The sequence below is a fragment of the Ruditapes philippinarum genome, unplaced genomic scaffold, assembly GCF_026571515.1.
Source record: "Ruditapes philippinarum isolate M1 unplaced genomic scaffold, ASM2657151v2 ctg1866_1_1_1_1, whole genome shotgun sequence".
Taxonomy (NCBI): domain Eukaryota; kingdom Metazoa; phylum Mollusca; class Bivalvia; order Venerida; family Veneridae; genus Ruditapes; species Ruditapes philippinarum.
The window spans coordinates 66,408-91,410 of record NW_026863397.1 but is presented as its reverse complement, the minus strand read 5'-3'; the positions used below and the strand labels follow the sequence as shown (position 1 = coordinate 91,410).

At 33.8% G+C, this 25,003-nt stretch overlaps 2 protein-coding genes across 2 annotated transcripts in view; both read left to right on the top strand.

The window, feature by feature from the left end:
* The window catches only part of LOC132721992 (uncharacterized), a 38,962-nt gene that overhangs the window by 4,731 nt on the left and 9,228 nt on the right, over nucleotides 1-25,003 (top strand). The window contains exons 2-3 of the mRNA XM_060706385.1: nucleotides 3,979-4,197; nucleotides 7,750-7,999. Coding sequence (XP_060562368.1) covers nucleotides 3,979-4,197; nucleotides 7,750-7,999 — 469 coding nt within the window. The remainder of the gene's footprint in view (nucleotides 1-3,978; nucleotides 4,198-7,749; nucleotides 8,000-25,003) is intronic.
* LOC132721991 (uncharacterized) lies at nucleotides 11,744-15,966 on the top strand. Its single transcript, XM_060706384.1, has 4 exons — nucleotides 11,744-13,871; nucleotides 14,426-14,485; nucleotides 14,931-15,114; nucleotides 15,343-15,966. Exons 1-4 carry the CDS (start codon nucleotides 13,821-13,823, stop codon nucleotides 15,372-15,374), a joined length of 327 nt encoding a protein of 108 aa, XP_060562367.1. The 5' UTR covers nucleotides 11,744-13,820; the 3' UTR covers nucleotides 15,375-15,966.

Here is a 25,003-nt window from a genome sequence, read left to right as displayed (position 1 = left end):
ACGGTGCACTAGGCCTGTGGTTAAGAAAAAAGTAATCATCTCATAAAAAAGATTAAATTTGTATGAAAATATCCGTTTCAATGCGGAAATATACCGTTAAATTAGGACTGCTACTTATTGTCATGTTTGTTGATTTTATATTGATGTACGGATGATCTGAAGGCGGAGTTTCTCATGCAAACAGAAATTGTACTTCCGAATTCGCCACAATGAGGTTGCACATTTGTATGCTCATTTAACTCATTTTGGTTGTCTGGACACCAAAATAAGATCTGGAGTCGATATGAAACCCAAATTATTAATGAAATGTCGCTATTTCTTTTTTTTATGAAATTTATTTAATGTAACTTTAATGTACATTTAATAAGAACACATTATTTATAAGTCTTTTTATTATCTACAAAGTCCGACGGTACTGGAAACATGTTTTTGATCATTGTTATGGCACAAAACAAATGCGAAAGATTTTCGTGACACTGTTGTAAATGTAAACAATCAGTAGCTAGTTCTTTTTGCAAATAAATCAAATGATTTGTAAATAGATCGATACAATGAATAGCACGATACAATGGGGTTCCACTATAATATATGGTAGTATGTTCAGTGAAACTTTTTTTATAATTTAAGAAAAAATATTATTTTTGTGAAAATTTTATGAGTTGCCGGACTGCTAAGGACTCCCGACTGCTCAGATATACAAAAGACTGCTAGGGAGGCACAAAGGACCTCCTAGGGCATTGTTATAATTCAAGGTAGTATGTTTAGTGACAAAAAATGTATTATTTTAAGAAAAAATATCATTTTTGTGGTAAAATTTATGTTTTTGAAGAGTTGTCGGACCGCTAAGGGCTGCTCAGGTGCACTAACAACTGCTAGGGAGGCACAAAGGACTTTAAAATCCCTCCTACAGGGCTCTCAGTAGGGTCAGAATTTCACGAGTCAAGGACTCTTTGGCCAAAATTTTCATGAGTCAAATCATTTTTAGCTCACCTGTCACAAAGTGACAGGGTGAGCTTTTGTGATCGCTTTTCGTCCGGCATCTGGCCGTCGTCCGTCCGGCGTCCATCCGTCCGTAAACTTTTACTTTAAATGACATCTCCTCATAAACCACTAAGCCAATTTCATCCAAACTTCACAGGAATGTTCCTTTGGTGGTCACCTTTAAAAATTGTTCAAAGAATTTAATTCCATGCGGAACTCTGGTTGCCATGGCAACCGAAAGAAAAAACTTTAAATATCTTCTTTTAAAAAAACATAAGAGCTAGAGCTTAGATATTTAGCATGAAACATCTTCTAGTGAGTGTCTACCAAGATTGTTCAAATGAAAGCCCTGGGGTCAAAAGTGGCCCCGCCCCGGGGGGTCATTGATTTTGCCTATATGCATATTGTAAAAACTTAAAAAATCTTCTTTTAAAGAACTCAAAGAGCTATGGCTAAGATATTGAGCATCAAACATGTTCTAATAGGTGTCTACCAAGTTTGTTCAAATAAAAGCCCTGGGGTCAAAATTGGCCCGCCCCATAGGGTCATTGATTTTCCCTATATGCATATAGTAAAAACTTAAAAAATCTTCTTTTAAAGAACCAAAAGAGTTAGACCTAAGATATTTAGCATAAAACATGTTCTAATAAGTGTCTACCAAGTTTGTTCAAATAAAAGCCCTGGGGTCAAAATTGGCCCCGCCCCGGGGGGGTCATTGATTTTCCCTATACATGTATGCATATAGTAAAATCTTAAAAAATCTTCTTTTAAAGAACTCAAAGAGCTATGGCTATAATATTTAGCATCAAACATGTTCTAATAGGTGTCTACCAAGTTTGTTCAAATAAATGCCCTGGGGTCAAAATTGGCACCACCCCGGGGGTCATTGATTTTCCTTATATGTGTATAGCAAAAACTTAAAAAATCTTCTTTGAAAAAACCCAAGATATTAAGCATGAAACATCTTTTAGTGAGTGTCTACAAAGTTTGTTCAAATAAAAGACCTGGGGTCAAAATTGGCCCCGCCCCGGGGGTCATTGATTTTCTTTATATATGTATAGCAAAAACTTAAAATCTTCTTTGAAAAAACCCAAATAGCTAGAGTTTAATAGATATTAAGCATGAAACATCTTCTAGTAAGTGTCTACAAAGTTTGTTCAAATAAAAGCCCTGGGGTCAAAACTGGCCCGGCCCAAGGGGTGTCATTGTTTTTAACTATATGTGTATAGTAAAAACCTTTAAAAAAAATCTTCTTTTAAAAAGCCCAATGAGCTAGAGCTTAGATGTTTAGCATGAAACATCTTCTTATGGGTGTCTACCAAGTTTGTGCAAATAAAAGCCCTTGGGTTAAATTGGCCCTGCAACGTTGGGGGGGGGGGGTGGGGTGTTGGTGGGGCCTATATACAGGTGAGCGACCTCAGGGCCATCATGGCCCTCTTGTTTCTAAGTGTCAAGCGTTGCTATTTTATAATTGATAAATCATGAATGATATTTAAAATGACACATTTAAATTAATGGTTGTTTATATCTTATGACACCTATTATATTTCGTTATTTTATCTAATTATAAACAGATTCTCCCTGTTCTATTTTTAAGAATCATGTGACTACACGATGTATGTTTAAGTGTTATAGAATCTATAAATAGTAACAGATTGCTGATAAGAAAACAGTATGGCGGCTAATTAGATGCAAATGTATAAATAATTACAAAGTTATCTTTCATTAATCAGTTTCATACTTTATATCATTAGAAAGGATTAGCACATTAAAGAATTAAATAAATTTTCAAAACCTTTTCATTTTATCTTGGTAAAGGGTTAAATTTTGCCCTTTCTGTCAACTTTCAATAGTTTAGTTTACGTTGAACATCACAAAATAGATTTATGCTAAAGAGGCACATTTATTGAAATAAAAAGTGGTAATCGTCGTCTTCGTTATATTCGGTCAATTTCCGTCGCGCGGGTTACCAAAACGGCATGACAGATTGTATTAGATACATAATAAAGAAAACTAATAAAATATCTTTTTGTACTGAAAGGCAATTAAACGTTTACTATATCATATGTATATAATGACAGGAATATTGATTTCAACTAAATAATTTATTTTTTCGATAGCGCAAAAAATAGTTTTATGAAAACTGCAAAAGGGATTTTCAAAGATTCGAATTTGGCCTACTAGGTCACAACTTCGTCCTATACTTACCACCTGTTGGCCATCGAGCAATATTAATTAATTTAATATCGAGATCTATACTATCAATAAAATCTTTAGCATAAATCATAATAAGTTACGTAAACTAACATACAAAATACTTGCTTAATAATCATAGCAGTTCCTTGACAATATTGCTAAGCAAGTTTGCTTCATATATGATGTTTTATTGTGAATAAACTCAACATAAATTGTTCCTCTTTTCTTTATACCTGAACCATTAATTAAACTGATTTTTTTTTATATTTGTGATAATACAGTCGATATCCGGCGACTTGATGCTTTAGCATCAAAATCTCTACTTGTGTTTTAATGTAGTTAAGTTTTTCAGCTCTTATCAGTTATAAGCAGTTGACCAGTGAATCCATTTATTCAGGAGTGACTATAGAAAACTGGTAGACACCTTTGTTATAACTGAACTAGAGCATTATTTGTGAATTACTTACTTTTGTGTCAAATATGCAAAGTTGAGGCCATATCATGGTCTTTTTGGGCAATAATTTAGTTGTAAAATTTCAAATTTTGGCCCTAAAATTTCTTTTACTTAGTACCCTAAAATTCCTAATTTTAGCCCTAAAATTTCTTAAAAATTGCCCTTAAATTTGCCCTAATTTTTTGTAAGAAGGTGCTGGACAGCCTGTGTCTACCATTTTTGTTCATTATAAGGGCCCAGGGGTTAAAATTGGCCCCGCCCCGGGGATCATTGAAATTTGCCAAACTCACAGACTACATGTTTTTGTAGTAAAAAATGCTAAATGAAAATATTTTGCAACTTTTCAGGAAAAAAAGTCGTTGAAAAGAAAATTGAGCAATTGCAGTGATACTGAAACACAAGAAAGAATATTGAAAAGTAAGAAATCTGATGTTCATGAGACTGAAATAACAGTTACTGATGATTTGCATAATGAACAGGAGACTGCAGGAGCTTCGTGTATGGGTGATCATTCAGCCAAACAGAAAAATTTCCAAGAAGAGAAAACAGAGGATGAGACTGACACGGTCAGGATATTTCAAATTTTGCATTTGCTTATTGATACATGGAAAGCCCGAGTTTAGCCTTGGATTGTAGCGTTTTAGATAACATCTATGTTGTATGTGAATATAATGCAACAAGTATATTGATAATGTGGTCGATTGGCATTGCGATGTCCCACTTTCTGGGTTAAATTTGTGTTTTGGGATATCTTCACCGTAGTTTACTGTGAAATATTGCAGGGACATTTCACTCTCACGTATTTTCCAGTGTCTTTTAAAAAATAACACACACACAACATTTGTCTTCTTTAATATATTTGCACACCAAAATGGTAAAATATTTAATTGTTAGTTACAGAAATTCATGGATGATATTCCATAATGCTAAAACAGGGTCCTCACTAGGACTTTAAAACATGGAGTCCATGGACTTCCAAGCCTGAAAAATTTGGAGTCCAAAAGCGTGTTGCAAATAATATGTTTACAGATTAGTCATTTTATGCTCACAATAGCATTGCTTATATTTTGAATCTTCAAGAGACTTTCAAAGTTTATTGTAATTCAAAACAAACTCTGAACTACATAGTGTAAGTATTGTTTGGTTGTTAATATTTATTATATGAAACAATGAAATTATAATGCATCAACTCGTGGAAATTTTTTTTGTTGTTTTTTTTTTCACTTATATACCAAATCAAATTTTATTCTGGTTAAATAGGTCCACTCTTAAGACCAAAAGTTTATATTTGTAAAAAAAAAAAAACGTAATTGTATATAGGCAGCGTTTAGCGGAATGGATAGGAAAATCGTGTACAGCTTCACACAATGTGTAAGAGATTCATCCAATCGACAATTATTTTAGCAAATATCTTCAAAAGGGGGCAAATTGAAGATCAATATTTCAAGATTTAATGTTGATTTATTAACAAAGGAACAATTCATTCACATAGTTAGCTTGAAAACTGAGAATTTTTGTGCCCTTTGAGTAATTTGAGGGTTTCTGGCGAATGTGAAATTGCCGATGTTCGGAATCAATTTTCGGATAGAATCTAAAAATCAAGGAAAAGGGTTTGTTTTTTAAAATTTTTATTATAATTGCTTCTAACTTTCTTATTTATGAATGGATTGTCATCATACTTGAACATGTTAACCCTTGGAACAGCACCTTAGAGAAGATCAAACTCAAGTAATCTTACCCTTGAACTGACCTTGACTGTCATGGTCAGATTATTGAATTTTCTTAAAAATGGTGTAGCTTAAATTGTTATTAATTGATCGATTTTATTGATATTTTGATAAAATAACATGTATGACAAAACCGACATGTTGCATAATCAATGTATGACTTTGAATTGACCTTAACCCTTGAGGACATGTTACTGAATTTTGCAAAAATTGGTGTAACTTTGGTAAAATTTGATTGATACATGGGCAAAATAGACATGTATAATTTATGTTTGGCCTTGACTTTGAAAAGACTTGACCATCCAGGTCTTATTATTGAATTTTGCAAAAATTGACGTAAACTTCATTATTATTTGATGAATTTGATTGATAGTTGCACTTAATGTAAAACAACACTGCTGATAAATAACATGTTGACCTTGAATTGACCTTGATTGTCAAGGTAATGTTATTGAATTTTACTGAAAATGGTGCAACTTTGTTATTAATGAATTGATTTGATTGATGCTTGGACAAAAAACAATTATGACAAAACTGACATGTTGCTTATGTTATGTATGACCTTTACCTTGGAACAATCTTGACCGTCAAGGTCATAGCATTGAAGATTGCTAGAATTTGTGTAACTTTTGATAATGAATGAATTTGAGTAATACTTGGACAAAACAACAGTTATGACATTCTTTGTTTGTTTTTGTTTTGTTTTGGGTTTTACGTCACAGCGACACAGTATAGAATCTAGGTCATATTGCTACGTTCCAGCTTAACTGGTGGAGGAAGACCTCAGGTGCCCTTACGTGCATTATTTCAGGCACAAACAGGCACCTGAGTAGAACCACCGACGTTCCGTAAGCTAGCTGGATAGCTTCCTCATATGAAAGAATCCAAAGTCCCTGTCGGGATTCGTACCCACAGCGGTGAGGGGCAAGTGATTTGAAGTCAACGACCTTAACCACTCGGCCACGGACTCCCCAGTTATGACATTAAACACAAACTTTGTTATTTAAGAATAGATTTGGTTCATACTTTGATATAAACTGCATGAAGCACTAAACCGTCATATTGAGTAATTCAAATTTGCCTTTGATCTTCGAAGGACCATCGCCAAAAAAAGCCTCATAAGTAATAAGCGTGAACCCGGCTTGCGATGGCTCTTGTTGATAATGTAAAGCATTTAATATACAAACTACATGTACAATTTCTTAATCTCTTAATTATGAATTGTAAGAATTTTATACATGCATAAAAAGTTCAGTATTTTGGTAATAGAAAGTAATATTTAAGAAATAACATCGGCCTGAGAGGTGTATATCGGCTATTTAACACCGGTTTGGAGTTTTGATGCATAGGAATTGACCACGAAGGCCGTGGGCCTGAGTGGTTACTTTTGTCGCATCAAAACGACAATACCGGTGTTAAATAGCCGATATACACCTCTCAGGCCGATGTTATTTCGATTCTAACACGATGAAATAAGGAAAATCACTAATTATTTTTCAAGCGGGAATAACTTCCGGTGCCGATTTTCGTATAACGCTGTTCGATTTTAGCACCCTACTGTTGCGGAGATACAGAAATTATTAAACAAATGAAATAAAAAGAAAAAAAAAACGTTATTTTATCAAGTTTTCAACAATAAAACTTACGTCGTATTGTGTTTACATCAGTGGCCCATTTATCATTCTTGTCTGTATGAAATAACGTCAGCTTGTTTATGAATGAATTGTTTACTAGGATGACGTCATAACGCTGCTTACGGATTGGCGCCGTTTTGTCAAAATATTTATTAAATGATGTGGATCTAATATGTGGCGTTAGTGTTTGTGAGATAGTATTTCGGTATCGTATGAAAAGAAAGCATTATACGAACTGAAAATATAAATAAAAATGGTTTTTATTGTTGCTTTAAAATGCTTTGTAAACTATACAATCGAGGGTGAAAACATAACAGCGCATATACAAGTAGTCCCTAACCGGTGTTTATTGGCAGTTTAACACCAGTTTTTTTCCTTCTTTGTCTATAGTGACAAAATCGCGTGAGTGTTAGAATTCAGTATATATCAAAGAGCAAATAAACACTTTTTGGTTAAATCCCTCCTGGCCTGACTCAGAATTGGCATCTTTCACACAGCTGTAATTGATTTATCAAATATGTGTGTTTTAACACCTGGGAAAACACATTATGCTAAATTCTTTAAATAACAAAGTTGCTTCATCCTTTTAAAATGTAAGGGATTATCTCAGTTTGTTTTACATTTTTTAAAAATGGCAGGTACTGCATAACAGTTTCTTTCATCAAAAAGCATGATTCTGTTGTTAAAACTCACAGTAGTACTGTGAAGACACCCACTGACTTTGTGACATTTTAGGACGTTCTTATTTCTTTTTTAGATAGATTTCAGCAACACAGGTCTTAAGAAGGCAATAGAACATCTAAATAGATTTCTGACTGATACAAATTTAAATGCACTTAGAGAGGTTATCAAGAAGTCAAGAGATGAAGGTGAACTTGAAATTGGTCTTGGAATTCATCTGATTTCAAAGTTGGCAGGAAAAGCTTACACTAGTAAACAAAAGAGCTTACGAAGCTGTCCATGTGGATGTAAAGAAAAACTGCCAGAAAATGAAACCATGTGGATAGGTAAGTTGTATATAATTATAATTGTTTTTGATTGCCATGAATGTAGGAAAGCTGTTGTCTTGTCTTTTATGTATTTTTTGCTTGACTATATGAAGTATATGGAGGGCTCTCCTACTCACCCTGACATTTATGTTGGCGTCCACGATTTTAGATTTAAGTTTTGTGCAGTAAAATATTTTTTACTATAACTTTTATTTCTTAAGTGATCAACTTCAAACTTCAAATGTATGTTCCTTATCATCAACCACATCTTAAATGACAAGGTTTATAACTCTAAATGCAATATTTTTCAGCGATGCGGTGGCATATAGCGATTCATCTGTGAGTTTTATGTCACCGCAGCATTTGCGATGTGGTGGCATATAGCGATTCACCTGTGTGTGTTTGTATGTATGTTTGAGCCGCGCCAAGCATGAACAGCCGTTATCGTGTAATTAATTATGCTAAGAAATATGACGTCAAAATTGATGATGACGTAGAAAGATGGCGGCGCCCATATTTTTACATGACAGATTGTAAGCTGGTGTATCTCATGATAAACTTGCTATTCTGTGTACAGTGGTGGTTTTGAGTATTTTAACTGTTGTGCTTCTGTGATCACAATGGTGTCGTAGTAACTGATTTTGTGACCTACACTATAGCCTCAATAAATAGCTGTTATAACGCTAATCTCAGTATAGCGCTCATAGACCTTGGCTCCCAAACAAAAAAAAAATCATGTAGATCTAGAGTTATAGCACGCCATATCCACTATAATGCTTGTTCAATTTGATAGTCAAGTACAATAAACAATTGTGATTAGGACATTTATGAGCACTAAAAGTGTGGAAAACATGCACAGGTTAGCGTTTATCCGCTCTTTTGTTGTTTTACCTGTTGATTAGTCAGGCATCACATTGTTTCCAAAATCTCAAATTTATATCATCTGTGACATGGGCAGCCAGTGATGAGTATAAATAAACTAAAATTCACACACATATCTGTGACATGCAAACCTCGCTGAATTAAATAACCCACACAAGCCCAAAATCAATTTAAAATCCTGCACTGTATATAGAACGGCCCAGACAGGAAGTAAATGGCGTTTGATTAACTTAGGGAACAAAACTAAAGCTGGACTGTAATTGAAAACTGTTTACACTGCATTTATGATTTATGTTTTTCTTTTGAAAGTTTTTTGTTACTTTTAAATATAATAAGCATTATTTGTGAATATAATATAGGTTTACATCATTGAATTGTTTTAGAAAAAGATAATGTTGATATTCATTGAAAAGTAAGTAAAAATTGTCAGTGTTGTATGTATAGGCGGAAGGTGGGGTAATTTCGCAATGAGCGTTCTAATGAGAGCCTCGTTAGAACGCGGTTTTGAAACATTGGACCCCAACATGAGCGTTATAATGAGGCTGTAGTGTATTAACATTATGAAACATTTTAATGTTCTTTTTAGATAATGTTTTATTTAATACTTACAGAAATAGAGAATATTGAATGAGTGTACATTTATAAATACTAAATTTTATTAAACGAGTTGAATAAAATCATGTTAGATCTATTATAACAAGCCTCTGGCGAGCATAATATTGTTTTATTCAACAACTTCAATAAATTAAGTATTGAATCTACACGAAAATAATATTTTATTTATTGCATATAATATATAAATATAAATAACAACTATTAACTGTTAAAAGAGTCATTTTTAGCTCACCTGTCACAAAGTGACAGGGTGAGCTTTTGTGATCGCTTTTCGTCCGGCGTCCGTCCGTCCATCGTCCGTCCGTAAACTTTTACTTTAAATGACATCTCCTCATAAACCACTAAGCCAATTTCATCCAAACTTCACAGGAATGTTCCTTTGGTGGTCACCTTTAAAAATTGTTCAAAGAATTTAATTCCATGCAGAACTCTGGTTGCCATGGCAACCAAAAGAAAAAACTTTAAATATCTTCTTTTTAAAAAACAGAAAGAGCTAGAGCTTAGATATTTGGCATGAAACATCTTCTAGTGAGTGTCTACCAAGATTGTTCAAATAAAAGCCCTGGGGTCAAAATTGGCCCCGCTCCAGGGGGTCATTGATTTTCCCTATATGTATATAGTAAAAACTTAAAAAATCTTCTTTTAAAGAACTCAAAGAGCTAGAGCTAAGATATTTAGCATGAAAGATGTTCTAATGGGTGTCTACCAAGTTTGTTAAAAAAAAAGCCCTGGGGTCAAAATTGGCCCCGCCCCAGGGGGTCATTGATTTTCCCTATATGCATATAGTAAAAACTTAAAAAATCTCCTTTTAAAGAACCCGAAGAGCTAGAGCTTAGATATTTGGCATGAAACATCTTCTAGTGAGTGTCTACCTAGATTGTTCAAATAAAAGCCCTAGGGTCAAAATTGGCCCCGCCCCAGGGTGTCATTGATTTTCCCTATATGCATATAGTATACTCTTAAAAAATCTTTTTTTTAAAGAACCCAATGAGCTAGAGCTAAGATATTTAGCATGAAACATGTTCTAATGAGTGTCTACCAAGTTTGTTCAAATAAAAACCCTGGGGTCAAAATTGTCCTCGCCCCAGGGGGTCATTGATTTTCCCTGTATGCATATAGTAAAAATTTAAAAATCTTCTTTTAAAGAATTCATGGAGCTAGAGCTAAGATATTTAGCATGAAACATGTTCTAATGGTTGTCTACCAAGTTTGTTCAAATAAAAGCCCTGGGGTGAAAATTGCACGGCCCCAGGGGGTCATTGATTTTCCCTATATGTATATAGTAAAAACTTAAAAATCTTCTTTTAAAGAACTCAAAGAGCTAGAGTTAAGATATTTAGCACGAAACATGTTCTAATGGGTGACTACCAAGTTTGTTCAAAAAAAAGCCCTGGGGTCAATATTGGCCCCGCCCCAGGGGGTCATTGATTTTCTCTATATGTATATAGTAAAAACTTAAAAAATCTTCTTTTAAAGAACTGAAAGAGCTAGAGCTAGGATACTTAGCATTAAACATGTTCTAATGGGTGTCTACCAAGTTTGTTCAAATAAAAGCCTTGGGGTTTAAATTGGCCCCGCCCCAGTAGATCATTGACTTTCCTTATATGTATATAGTAAAAACATAAAAAATCTACTTTTAAAGAACTCAAAGAGCTAGAGCTAAGATATTTAGCATGAGACATGTTCTAATTGGTGTCTACCAAATTTGTTCAAATAAGAGCCCTGGGGTCAAAATTGGCCCCGCCCTGGGGGTCATTGATTTTCCTTTTTTATGTGTATATCAAAAACATAAAATGTATTCTTTGAAAAAACCTAAATAGCTAGAGTTAAGATATTAAGCATGAAACATCTTCTAGTGAGTGTCTACAAAGTTTGTTCAAATAAAAGCCCTGGGGTCAAAATTGGCACCGCCCTGGGGGTCATTGATTTTCCTTATATGTGTAAAGCAAAAACTTTAAGAAAATCTTCTTTGAAAAAACCTAAATAGCTAGAGTTTAGATACTAATCATGAAACATCTTCTAGTGAGTGTCTACAAAGTTTGTTCAAATAAAAGCCCTTGTGTCAAAATTGGCCCCGCAACAGGGGTCATTGATATTATTTATGTGTATAGCAAAAACTTACAAATCTTCTTTGAAAAAACCCAAATTACTAGAGTAATGATATTGAGCATGAAACATCTTTCAGTAAGTGTCTTCAAAGTTTGTTCAAATAAAAGCTCTAGGGTCAAAATTGGCCCTGCCCCGAGGGACATTGATTTTCTTTATATGTGTACCCGTCCCTAGATTTGCCACTACTTGCCAGCTATTTCCACTGAAAAGGGTGGCATTAAGTGTAAAAAAGGTGGCATTAACTGGAAAATGACAAAATTCCACTCTTTTTCCACTGTAGTGGCAAAATTGCCACCAAATTCCACTATCCTTTGGTGGCATTTAGGTGGCATTGAGTGGAAATTTGAACATAGACTTTTTTTATGGTGGCAAAAGGGTGGAAATTGGTGAAAAATGAAACTTAGTTTATTTTGAAGGTGGAAAATGAGTGGCTTTTAGTGGAAAAGTGAAACTCTAACTATTTTCTGGGTGGCAAAATAGTGGAAAAAAACTTAGAAAATTTTGTGAATAACTTTTAGTCGAAAAGGGAAACTCTTAACTATTTTCTGGGTTGTATTTATAAAAATTGGTGGAAAAAACTGAGAAATCTAATAATTGTGCATTGCAGGGTTTAAGATTTATTTAAGTCAAAGCTCCAAACTGAAATAAATCTGTTTATAGTTTGTACTCTACCAAAGCATCAAGTGAACTTTTTATCAAAAATATAATTTATTGAAGTTGAACAGTAAGAAAATTTTATCAGAAACTCATATTTCTTAAACATACTAGAATGCCATGAACACAATTCTGATACAAAGTCACTGCCTCACAGTAACGGTATGATAATTCCAGCTGTAAAGTAGCAGGAAAAGACACAGAAATTGGGCGTAAAATCACTTTTCCAGGCGTTAAACACATATAATTATGATCAGGATAAATTAGAAAAGTATGGGGTTACTTAACTTCCCATTTTTTATGGCAGTACTTTTCTTTAGGGATGTAAAATTTGACTTTCAAGTCAAAATGTTTATGTTCCATTCTATGCTTGTAAAATAAAATTACGGCTTTTAAAGTGTACTTTGTTCTTTAGTAATAATCTGTACATTAAATAGTTGAAATGTTCTTCTATGCCCAGAAAATGCATATCTTTGCATAAAGTTTGTTGCTTCTTCTATGATATTTAATGTCAATCTTGAATAAAGTTTGACTTTTGTCTTTTCTTCTAATTGACATAATAAATTGTCTCTTCATAATTACTTTAAACTGATATCTGGTGAGTACTAACACTTTTCATGTAATGCTAACAATAATTAAAGTGAAAAATGCAAAGGGCAATAACTCCAAAAGTATGCAAAGATTTATGGTTCTTAAACACAGCACATTACTAGAAAAGATCTATATCTGTGAAGTTTTTAATTAATATCTCCATTACTTTTTAAGCTTAATGATCAAGACAAAAATTAAGCATAGAGAAGTAAAAAATGGCAATAAACCCCAAATCATGCAATAAAAAGTTATGGTTCCTTGGCATTGTAACTTCTCATAAATGAGATTTAGTTATATGTGGAGTTTAAAATTATTGTCTCTAACATCTTTTGTGCTATGCTTTCAGAGGCTTTAAATCTATTGTAAAAAATAATGTGTGAAAAGTAAATAAGTCATAATGTCTGATAAATTTCTTACAATCAGGATAAGTAACTACTAGCTAGTAAATACTGCATCCTCTAAGATTTAACAACACAGCATATATCTCAGATCTGATAAAACTACTGCCCTCTTATCTAGTAATCTATGAATGGGGGTTAATAGTTTACTCATGCTGACCAGAGTGTTCCATTTGATTATTTTGGGAAAGGCAACATTATACATGTTTTTATGTAGAATTTGTCTTAAAATAGCATGCTAAATTATCTTTCAAAAGCTTATTTCTACTCAATCTATTGAGGTATTAGACATAGTTTATACATTCAAATCAATGTAAAAATAAAATGATGGGTGCTATGGTTTTTGGAAAATCCCTCACAATTTAAAATTATAATGGACTGTCCATGCAGTTACACCGTTGTAAAGTTTGAATTCAAAGGAATTGAGGTCAGCTAAAGCTTGCAAACACAAAGGAAATTATTGATATTGTAGCAATTCCGGAGATATTTTGTTTAAAATGTAAGGGTGCATATTTTTGATTTCTCAAAGAAAACATTTAAAGTCTTATTAGTGTGGTAAATAGAAATGAGAAGTTTTAACTGAAGTGTGAATGTGTAGACAAGAAGATAAACAGCAGAATCATTCCCAGTCAAAGTTTCAGGTAAACAACTTTTACATACAATAATTATTGTTATTTATGCAGAAACTGTTTAGTTTTTTGACAGTAAATATATGAAGTGGTATTGTATAAAATTGTGTTTTATATTTGTTTTGTTTGTAACTTGACTAAAAAGAAAGCTGCATGTACATTATGTACATATAAAGAATGTAGGAATATAAAGAATGTAGGAAGATCTTCATCATTTCTTAAATACAATATGTTAGAAATTTTAAGTTTGAGAAAAAAATTATAGAAATTAATCAGTAAGTACAATATCATTATGTACAATATTACATCAATCAAACTATAGGTAACCTGAGGTACCTATTACTACAACTTTCATGCTATAAACAATTTTCCTTGTGTGTCACATGTGGAGCAGATTAACAGTAACTGATTTATTAGTAAGTTTCATTCCTTCATTGTTGTAATTCAGCTTTCATGGTGCAGTAGATAATTATATAACCATAACTAGACAGTCTAGAGTAACATGTTATTAGGAGAATGACAGTTCATAACAGAAACAGCATTAAATAAGAATTGTTCTTTTGCAGACACAAAGCAATGAGGAGCAGCCTGGAGCAACACATTTGATCTTCAGTGGCTTTACAAAGGTATCTTGTTAATTCAAAGTTATTTTAGAATTAATAGGAAAGAAGTGTCACAGTACCCAATAAGACACTTTTCAGTTCTTGATAAATATAGCTATTAGTCACTATTTACAAACCTACTTTAATTCAAACTCTTTATGACACTTTAATTTGCATTTACATTTTGTTTTACAAATTTTAGAGTTTTTGTACATTTTAGCTTGAAAATTTTATCAAATATTTATCCTGATGAAGGTGCGTTAAGAACTGAAACTGGAAGATTATTAATTACTCAACCTGCACTGGTGTTGATGTGTTGTATTTCTTTATTTCTTTCTTATTTTAAAATTTTAGAGTTGTATACATATACCAAGGTCTTATAAAAGTGTTTCATTTTCTGTCTTTACATATTAGATATTGATAGTCATTTTCTGTCTTTACTTTATGGATATTGATAATTATATTTTAGGACCAAGTGATGGCAGAACTGAAGCCATATGCCTCAAAAGAGAAAGGTACAGCAAAGCTCTTCAGAATGCTATTCAATATAGAAGAGATTAAAGGCCGCTCAATGTATGGTATGAGGAAAGGGAACAGAGAGTCTGACGCCAGACCTTCTTGTGCAGACAAGGCAAAACTTAAGTTCTTGGAAGGTAACTAATGAACTGAATGAAAATATCATTTTTGATTCTGCGTATATTTTCTGCCTTGGAGTAAATAAGAAAAGTCTGATTCTTCAATGTCTGCAGTGCTGTTTTTTAAAGTGTTTTAATCATATCTATGCACTCAAATTGAATATAGAAATATCCAATAGTCATATAAAAATGTAAGCTTATGTTTTTTATTATTGTATTAATCATTCATAATTTTTTTTGTTTTAGATTGTGCGCTTGAAAAGTTGCCGACAACCTAAAGGACTGAACTCAAAGATAAACTGAAGAAAATAAATGGACTAATGTTTTGCTATTTTTTGAGACAATATATCATATCATATGGAAACATTAAAAAGGATTATTTTTAAAATTTGTTTGTTTCCAATTTAGGGTACAGGGTGACTTTCAAGCAGTTTCCAGCTATTGCCACCCACAAGGTGGAAAATTTCTGAAAGGGTGAAAATAGGTGGCATTTAGTGGAAACTGAATTTGCCACTATCTGGTGGCAAAATGGTGGAAAAGTGTCTAAATACTCCACCAATTTTCCACCCTTATGGTGGCAAAAGGTGGAAATAAGTGGCATTTGGTGGAAAATAAGTTTGCCACTCAATGGTGGCATAATGGTGGAAATTTGTCTAAATACTCCACCAATTTTCCACCATTATGGTGGCAATAAGTGGAAACAAGTGGCATCTAGTGGAAAATGAGTTTGCCACCCTAAGGTGGCATAATGTGGCATTATGGTGAAAGTTTGTCTAAATACTCCACCAATTTTCCACTCATTGGTGGCATTTAGTGTAAAAAAGGTGGAATTAACTGGAAAATTATATAACATCAGTCCTGCTCAAATTTTTCACCATTTCATGATTTGGGTGGCGTTTTGGTGGCATTATTGGTGGAAAATAGTCTAAATACTCCACCATTGAAAAGGGTGGCATTTTAGTGGCAAATCTAGGGACGGGTAAAGCAAAAACTTTAAAAAATCTTCTTGAAAAAACCCAAATAGCTAGAGTTTAGATATTAAGCATGAAACATTTTCTAGTGAGTGTCTTCAAAAGTTTGTTCAAATAAAAGCCCTTGGTTCAAAATTGGGCTCACCCCGTAGGTCATTGATTTTATTTATGTGTATAGCACAAACTTAAAAATCAAATAAAAGCCCTACCTGGGTCAAAATTGGTCCTGCCCCGAGTAACATTGATTTTCTTTATATGCGTAAAGCAAAAACTTTAAAAAAATCTTCTTGAAAAAAACCAAATAGCTAGAGTTGAGATATTAAGCATGAAACATTTTCTAGTGAGTGTCTTCAAAAGTTGTTCAAATTAAAGCCCTGGGGTCAAAACTGGCCCCGCCCTAGGGGTGTCATTGCTTTTTAGTATATGTGTATAGTTAAAACTTAAAAATCTTTTTTTTTTAAACTCAACGAGCTGGACCTTAGATGTTTAGCATGAAACATCTTCTAATGGGTGTCTACCAGGTTTGTTCAAATAAAAGCCCTGAGGTTTAAACTGGCCCTGCTCTGGGGGCCTATATACAGGTGAGCGACTTCAGGGCCATCAGGGCCCTCTTGTTTAAATTAGGCTCCCTAAGTAGGAAAATGGTCAGACATGTGGTAAAATGGGTGAGATAGGGTAATATGTGGATTGTTAGCTGAATGGTTGTTTCTTACCAAAAATTAATGGGAAATTTTTTTTCATTAGAATGTTTTTGCAGATTATTTAAAGGTCCCTCATTTCTAAAAAAGAGCCCTCATAACATCCTAGCTTGAGTTCAGAAAAGTGGCCATAACTTGATTTCTGATGGTAAATTTTGTTTAAATTTTGCATACATATGTACTTTAAGGTAGACCATGGGTAATGGGCACCATAAGGAACTGTAAAATTGACAACATAGGACAGTTATATGTCACCTGTATGCAAAATTTAAATACAAGTTTCCGTGTGGTTTATGAGTAATGGATATATTTCTGAACTAAGACTTTGCCATTAGACGGGCTTATTTTCAGAAATGAGGGAACTTTAAATCTGTAATATCAACATTATAAAAATGTTTTTCTATTGCTCATTGTTAAGAAACAAATAATAACATTCAGGTAACACAAGCAAAATGTTTGTTTCTAAACAAAATGTTCTTAATATGTATAAAAATGTTACCCTACCCCACCCACTTTTAACATTAATTTTACCATTTCCCTATCTAAAATGCCTTATTCAAAATATCCCTAAAATTTATCGAAATTAGGATCTATTTTCAAAGTTTGCCTAAATTTTCTCAAAGGTATATTAGTTGATCATGCGAAATATTAAATACCTTTACTGTGTAGTTTTTATTTTATCGAATTTTGAAAATATCTGGTATTACATTTGCTATAAATTTTAGCATTATTTAGCAAAAAAAACCCTCATATATAATTTAAAAAAATAATTATATAATTTAAATCAAACTTTTTTTCTTCCATAAGGGATCAGAGAGATACATAAATAATGTTAAAAAGAAAAAAAGAAAGAAAAAAAAAGTTGCCCCTTATTGGGTTTGAACCCACGTCCCTCAATTTCAATGTAGTTTACAGGCAATTCTAGCCTATTTGAATACTCTTCAAAGTGGAGGTAATGCATTACCCATGGTCTACCTTAAGGTATATATCTGACCTATTATGTAAATTTTTAAGTCCCTTACAGTGCCCATTAGGGTGGTAAACCTTAAATAGGGCTGTTCAAAGAAAAGGGGAGCTATCTTACTCACCTTGGCAGCAGCATTGGCAGTGCATGTAAATGTTGAAGGTTTTTATGACTTTTTCATATGCCTGTTTAAAAAACTGAACGTATTATGGGAACATCCTTGGGGGTGGGCGGTCAGCATCAAAATTTCAGGAGCATACCTCCTACATGCATAGAGAAATTTTGATTTTACTCGGCACAAATGTTAACCATTTGTGAGGCGGAGTTTTGCATGAAATATGCAGGTCCTTGCAGCCAAGGTGAAGGTCACACATATAGGTCAAAGTTCAGATGAAAATGTGTAAATTAAGTCATCATTTTTGGAGGGATTGTAACACAAATTGTCAGTATCACAGACTGCAGCTGTGACACATGTAACATGTAATATAAAATTATGCAAGGACAAGGTCACTTAAAATGATGAAATATTCAGAATTAGTGTTCCAATTTTGTCCGGAATATCTCTTCTATACCCAAGGAGGGCTTTTAATGAAACTTCATTGAAATATCCACCTCTATGAGAAGCCATGTCACGATCATGAGCCAGGACTCTAAGTTTCGCATACAAAATTCAGGTCCCTACGGCCAAGGTGAAGGTCACACTTAAAGGTCAAAATTCAGATAAATATATGAGATGTGTATAGGGAACATTTAGATATCCTTTTTGAGGGATTGTAACACAAATGGTCATTATCATTACTACAGCTGTCACAGTCAATATCATGATCAATGCAAGATCAAGGTCACTAAAGGTGATGAAATATTCAGATTTTGTCTAAAGTAAATCTTCTACATACATGGAAGAATATTTATAATTCTTTTTAGAAATGTTCACCACTCTTATCGGATGTATTGCTCCGTGCATGATTCAGGTATCTAGATCAAAGGTCAAGGTCACTAAAGGTGATGATATATCCAGATTTTGTCTAAAGTAAATCTTCTACATACATGGAAGAATATTTATAATTCTTTTTAGAAATGTTCAACACTATAATCGGATGTATTGCTCCATGCATGATTCAGGTCTCTAGATCAAAGGTCACACTTAGAGCTAATTGAAAAACGCTTGTTCGGAGCAAAACTTCTACATTCATAAGAGGATTTTAGTATACCTGGGCACAAATATTTACCTTTGTGAGGCTGAGTGTTGTGCCTAAAAGTCAGGCACCTGCAACCAAAGTCAAGGTCACACATAGATGTCATAGTTCAGGATGTGTATAGGGACCATTTGGTCATCATTTATTGATGGATTGTAACATAAATGGTAATTATCATGACTACAGGACTGGCACATGTAATTTAAGTCAATATTTGCAAGGTCAAGGTCATAAGAAATGATAAAATATCCTATTATTGTCCAGAGCATATCTTATAATGCATGGAGGAATTTTAATGTTACTTTTTATAGAAATTCTTTCGGGCATGTTATACCCTGTGGCGTCAGTCCGTCTGTCTGTCCGGACGTCCGTCTGTCCATTAGCAATTTGGTTTCCGGAGCATAACTTAAGTTCCATTTGGCCCACAGTGTTCAAACTTCATAGGATGATTGTCAATATTGGGTAGAAAACCCCTATTGATTTTGGGGTCACAAGTTTAAAGGTCAAGGTCACTATGACCTTAAAACTGAAAACAGTTTCCGGAGCAAAACTTAAGTTCCATTTGGCCCACAGTGTTCAAACAACGTAGGATGATTGTCCATATTGGGTAATAGACCCCTATTGATTTTGGGGTCACAAGGTCAAAGGTCAAGGTCACAATGACCTTAAAACTGAAAACAGTTTCCGGAGTATAACTTAAGTTCCATTTGGCCCACAGTGTTCAAATTTCATAGGATGATTGTCCATATAAGGTGAAGACCCCTATTGATTTCGGGGTTACAAGACAAGGTCAAAGGTGAAGGTCACCAAGACCTTAAAACTGAAAACAGTTTCAGGAGCATAACTTAAGTTCCATTTGGCCCAGAGTGTTCAAATTTGATAGGATGATTGTCCATATTAGGTAGAAGACCCCTATTGATTTTGGGGTCACACGGTCAAAGGTCAAGGTCACTATTACCTTAAAACTGAAAACAGTTTCAGGAGCATAAGTTAAGTTCCATTTGGCCCACAGTGATCAAACCTCATAGGATGATTGTCCATATTGGGTAGAAGACCCCTATTGATTTTGGGGCCACAAGGTCAAAGGTCAAGGCCACTATTACCTTAAAACAAAAAAAACAGTTTCAGGAGCATAACTTAAGTTTTATTTGGCCCACAGTGTTCAAACTTATTAGGATGACTGTCCATATTAGGTTGAAGACCCCTATTGATTTTTGGGGCACAAGGTCAAAGGTCAAGGTTACTATTACTTAGAGATTGAAAACAGTTTCTTGAGCATATCTTAAGTTCCATTTGGCCCACAATATTTAAACTTCATAGGATGATTGCCCATTTCAGGTAGAAGACTCCTATTGATTTTTGTGTCACAAGGTCAAAGGTCAAGGTCACTATTACCTTAAAACTGAAAACAGTTTCAGAACATAACTGAAGTTTCATTTGGCCCACTGTGTTTAAACTTCATAGTATGATTGTCCATATTGGGTAGGAGATCCCTATTGATTTTGGGGTCACAAGGTCTATGGTCAAGGTCACTATTACCTTAAAACTGAAAACAGTTTCCGAAGCATAACTAAAGTTCCATTTGGCCAACAATATTCAAACTTCATAGGATAATTGTCCATATTGGGTAATAGACCCCTATTGATTTTGGGGTCACAAGGTCAAAGGTCAAGGTCACAATGACCTTAAAACTGAAAACAGTTTCCGGAGTATAACTTAAGTTCCATTTGGCCCATAGTGTTCAAATTTCATAGGATGATTTTCCATATAAGGTAGAAGACCCCTATTGATTTCGGGTTACAAGACAAGGTCAAAGGTGAAGGTCACCAAGACCTTAAAACTGAAAACAGTTTCAGGAGCATAACTTAAGTTCCATTTGGCCCAGAGTGTTCAAATTTGATAGGATGATTGTCCATATTAGGTAGAAGACCCCTATTGATTTTGGGGTGACACAGTCAAAGGTCAAGGTCACTATTACCTTAAAACTGAAAACAGTTTCAGGAGCATAAGTTAAGTTCCATTTGGCCCACAGTGATCAAACCTCATAGGATGATTGTCCATATTGGGTAGAAGACCCCTATTGATTTTGGGGCCACAAGGTCAAAGGTCAAGGCCACTATTACCTTAAAACAAAAAAACAGTTTCTGGAGCATAACTTAAGTTTTATTTGGCTCACAGTGTTCAAACTTATTAGGATAACTGTCCATATTGGGTTGAAGACCCCTATTGATTTTTGGGGCACAAGGTCAAAGGTCAAGGTTACTATTACTTAGAGATTGAAAACAGTTTCTTGAGCATATCTTAAGTTCCATTTGGCCCACAATATTTAAACTTCATAGGATGATTGCCCATTTCAGGTGGAAGACTCCTATTGATTTTTGTGTCACAAGGTCAAAGGTCAAGGTCACTATTACCTGAAAACTGAAAACAGTTTCAGAACATAACTGAAGTTTCATTTGGCCCACTGTGTTTAAACTTCATAGTATGATTGTCCATATTGGGTAGAAGACCCCTATTGATTTTGGGGTCACAAGGTCTATGGTCAAGGTCACTATTACCTTAAAACTGAAAACAGTTTCCGGAGCATAAGTTAAGTTCCATTTGGCCCATAATATTCAAACTTCATAGGATGAATGTCCATATTGGGTAGGAGACCCCTATTGATTTTGGGGTCACAAGGTCAAAGGTCAAGGTCACTATTACCTTAAAACTGAAAACAGTTTCCGGAGCATAACTAAAGTTCCATTTGGCCAACAATATTCAAACTTCATAGGATGATTGTCCATATTGGGTAGGAGACCCCTTATTATTTTGTGGTCACATGGTCAATGGTGAAGGTCACTATTACTTTAAAACTGCAAACAGTTTCGGGAGCATAACTTCAGGGATCCCACGGTCAGGGAATAGTCAGGGAAAAATGATTTTTAGTCCCCTACGGGTTAACTGGAGGGGACTTTAGGGTTACCCTTTGTCCGTCCGTCAGTCTGTCTGTCTGTCCGAGCAAACATTTGATAATTATGAGCTTCTTTCCGTAGTTAAATAAAGAACAAAAACTCATAAAATTCAAATTAATAGCTATTTTTTTTTGTTTTTATGAGCTTATTTTGCTTATGGAAGTTGGTCCAGGTGGTGTTTATGAGCTGATTTGCCTCATAAACATCAAAAGTTGGTACGTCCGTCCGTCCACAAAACTGGATCCCGCGATAACGCAAAAAGTACTTAAAATATTTTTATGAAACTTGATATATGGATAGATGGCAGTATGGAGATTATGCACGTCTTTTTCTTTTCTTCCTATGTTGAAAATTCTGGTTGCTATGGCAACAAATAGACTGAGAATATGGCAAATTTTACACATAACCTGGATCCCACGATAACGCAAAAAGTGCAAGAAATATTTTTATGAAACTTGATATATAGATAGATGGCAGCATGGAGATTATACATGTCATTTTCTTTTTTTCCTATGCTGAAGATTCTGGTTGCTATGGCAACAAATAGACTGAAAATATGGCAAATTTTACACATAACCTTGATCCAGTGATAACACAAAAAGTACTGAAAATACTTTTTTATGAAATTTGACAAATGGGTAGATAGCAGTCTGGAAATTATGCACACCCTTTTCTTATCTTCCTTTGTTGAAAATTCTGGTTGCTATGGCAACAAATAGACTGAATTTCAAGATTCCTGATTATAGTTTTTAAGTTTTTTCACTATAAGTTCTTTATAAGTCCCCTACCGGTTTACCGGAGGGGACTTTAGGTTTACCCTCCGTCCGTCCGTCCGTCCGTCTGTCTGTCAGTCAGTTTGTCCGTCCACAAAACTGGATCCCGCGATAACTTGAAAAGTACTGAAAATATTTTTATGAAACTTGGTATATGGATAGATGGCAGTATGGAGATTATGCACGTCTTTTTCTTTTCTTCCTATGTTGAAAATTCTGGTTGCTATGGCAACAAATAGGCTGAACAGGGCTTGACACTAACTTTTTTTAGGGGTAGTCAGAACTACTTTCAGGATCAGGTAGTCCTTGACAAATCTAGGTAGTCCTCATTGTTAAACATAAAAAAATGTTTCTTATTCTATTTAAATGCATTTTGAGTGTACATGTATGTATCTGAAGATAAGAAAACAATAGCATGAGATCTCTTCAAATTTATTGGAAAAAATCACCAATAGATAAATCATATAAGATCTAGTAAAAGTTTGTAAGCTTTATTCTGCATGAGATGTAGGTTCCGGCTAGCCTCTGAGCTCTTCAAAGTCATCATCAACATTTTTTACATATTTTTGTAATAAAATATGGCAGTGTGACACACAAAAGTCAATAGGTTTTGAAAGGCCAGACATAATCTACAGGTACAGGGTTCTAGCCAGGAATTACTAAAGTGTGTTGCAAATAAAATTGCTAGGCAATCAGCTCAGCTTATATTATTGACAGCTTATAGGGAAGCGGAGAATATATTGGCAATATCAGCTAAATAAGTATGTCAGTTTTAAATTTATGTAATACCTGGCTTTTGTATTAAAAAAATATTTCAATAGAGCTTACAAATCTACTTTCAGGTATAGATAATGTATGACCTTTTAGATGTGTTTTTAAATTCAAAACAGAAGTAAAAAGCTTGGACAAGAACAAAATATGTTTGTCTTTACTATAATTGATTTATTCTACAAACTTATTTTGTCAGACATAAAACAACAAAATATCAGAAAAACAAACTTGTACTAGTGCTAGTAATTCAGTTATTTAACTGTCAGAAGATTTAAATAGGGACATTAGATTAATATCTGTTGTCCCTGATTTAAACACGAAATTAGAAATGTAAAGCCATTTTTATTCAAACTATATTGCCTTAGTTTTTTATGCCTAGGGTATTAGTATTTGTTAACAATTTTTTTCTTCATATACATGTATTGGCATTATTGCTTACATTTGCTTGTACATGATTAAGAAGTGCTTATGTAACATTGTGAAGTTATGGCAAAGACAATTACAAATACTTTAGAATATTTCTTTTCTCTTTTTTAAAGAGATTTAAACATTTTTCTTCTCTTTTTTTATAAAGAGATTTTTTCCCAATCAATAATTTCATGTCCGAATAAATTACATCCGAAATCAGATCTATTTCAGACAACACGTTTATTTTGGTTATCATTGTCAGTGTTATTTACATCAATCAACAAATCATATTCTTTTAAGTCTAAACCATTGAATAGGTTCCAATATGAGCAAATATTTTCATTTAAATGTTTAATAGACAAAGAATTCTATTGAAGTAGGCTGGAAAAATCGGCAATTAAGTTGGACTTCTGGTTTCACTTTTCGCAACTTTATAGAGATTTAAAATAGAATCTATTATGCGTCTGCTGTGACTGACACTAGTGACCCAACGGGTAATTATTTACTAGTAAGATGAATTTATCTTTCGTTTTGAATCATAGCCTAAAAAATGTTATTTTATTAATTATTTTTAGTGAATTTAGAGGCATCAGGTCACTGAAATTTTGAGTAGCCCGACGGGATACCCAGCTTGGAAACTCGGGTAGACCTTGGGGAAAATTGGTAGCCTCGGGCTAACGGACCATCGTTAGTGTCAAGCCCTGCTGAAAATATGGCAAATTTTACACATAAACTGGATCCAGTGATAACGCAAAAAGTACTTTAAATATATTTATGAAACTTGACATATGGGTAGATGGCAGTCTTGGAATTATGCACGTCTTTTTCTTTTCTTCCTATGTTGAAAATTCTGGTTGCTATGGCAACAAATAGGCTGAAAATATTGCAAATTTTACACATAAACTGAATCCAGTGATAACTCAAAAAATACTGGAAATATTTTAATGAAACTTGACATATGGGTAGATAGCAGTCTGGAGATTATGCACATCTTTTTCTTTTCTTTTATGCATGTCTTATCTTTTCTTCCTATTTTGAAAAAAAAATTGGTTGCCTTGGCAACAAATAGGCTTAAAACATGGCAAATATAACAATATCTGTGATTAGTCAAAAAGAGCTGAAAATTTTTATGAAATAGCATCTTTTATTCAAGAGTTATCTCCGCTTTAAAA

What these genes read in the sequence shown, in the direction of transcription:
- LOC132721991 (XM_060706384.1), top strand. Translation starts at nt 13,821, where the DNA reads ATGTGTAGACAAGAAGATAAACAGCAGAATCATTCCCAGTCAAAGTTT. An exon ending in ATTCCCAGTCAAAGTTTCAG is followed by an intron (nt 13,872 to 14,425) that starts GTAAACAACTTT and finishes GTTCTTTTGCAG; the next exon opens with ACACAAAGCAATGAGGAGCA. An exon ending in TCTTCAGTGGCTTTACAAAG is followed by an intron (nt 14,486 to 14,930) that starts GTATCTTGTTAA and finishes ATTATATTTTAG; the next exon opens with GACCAAGTGATGGCAGAACT.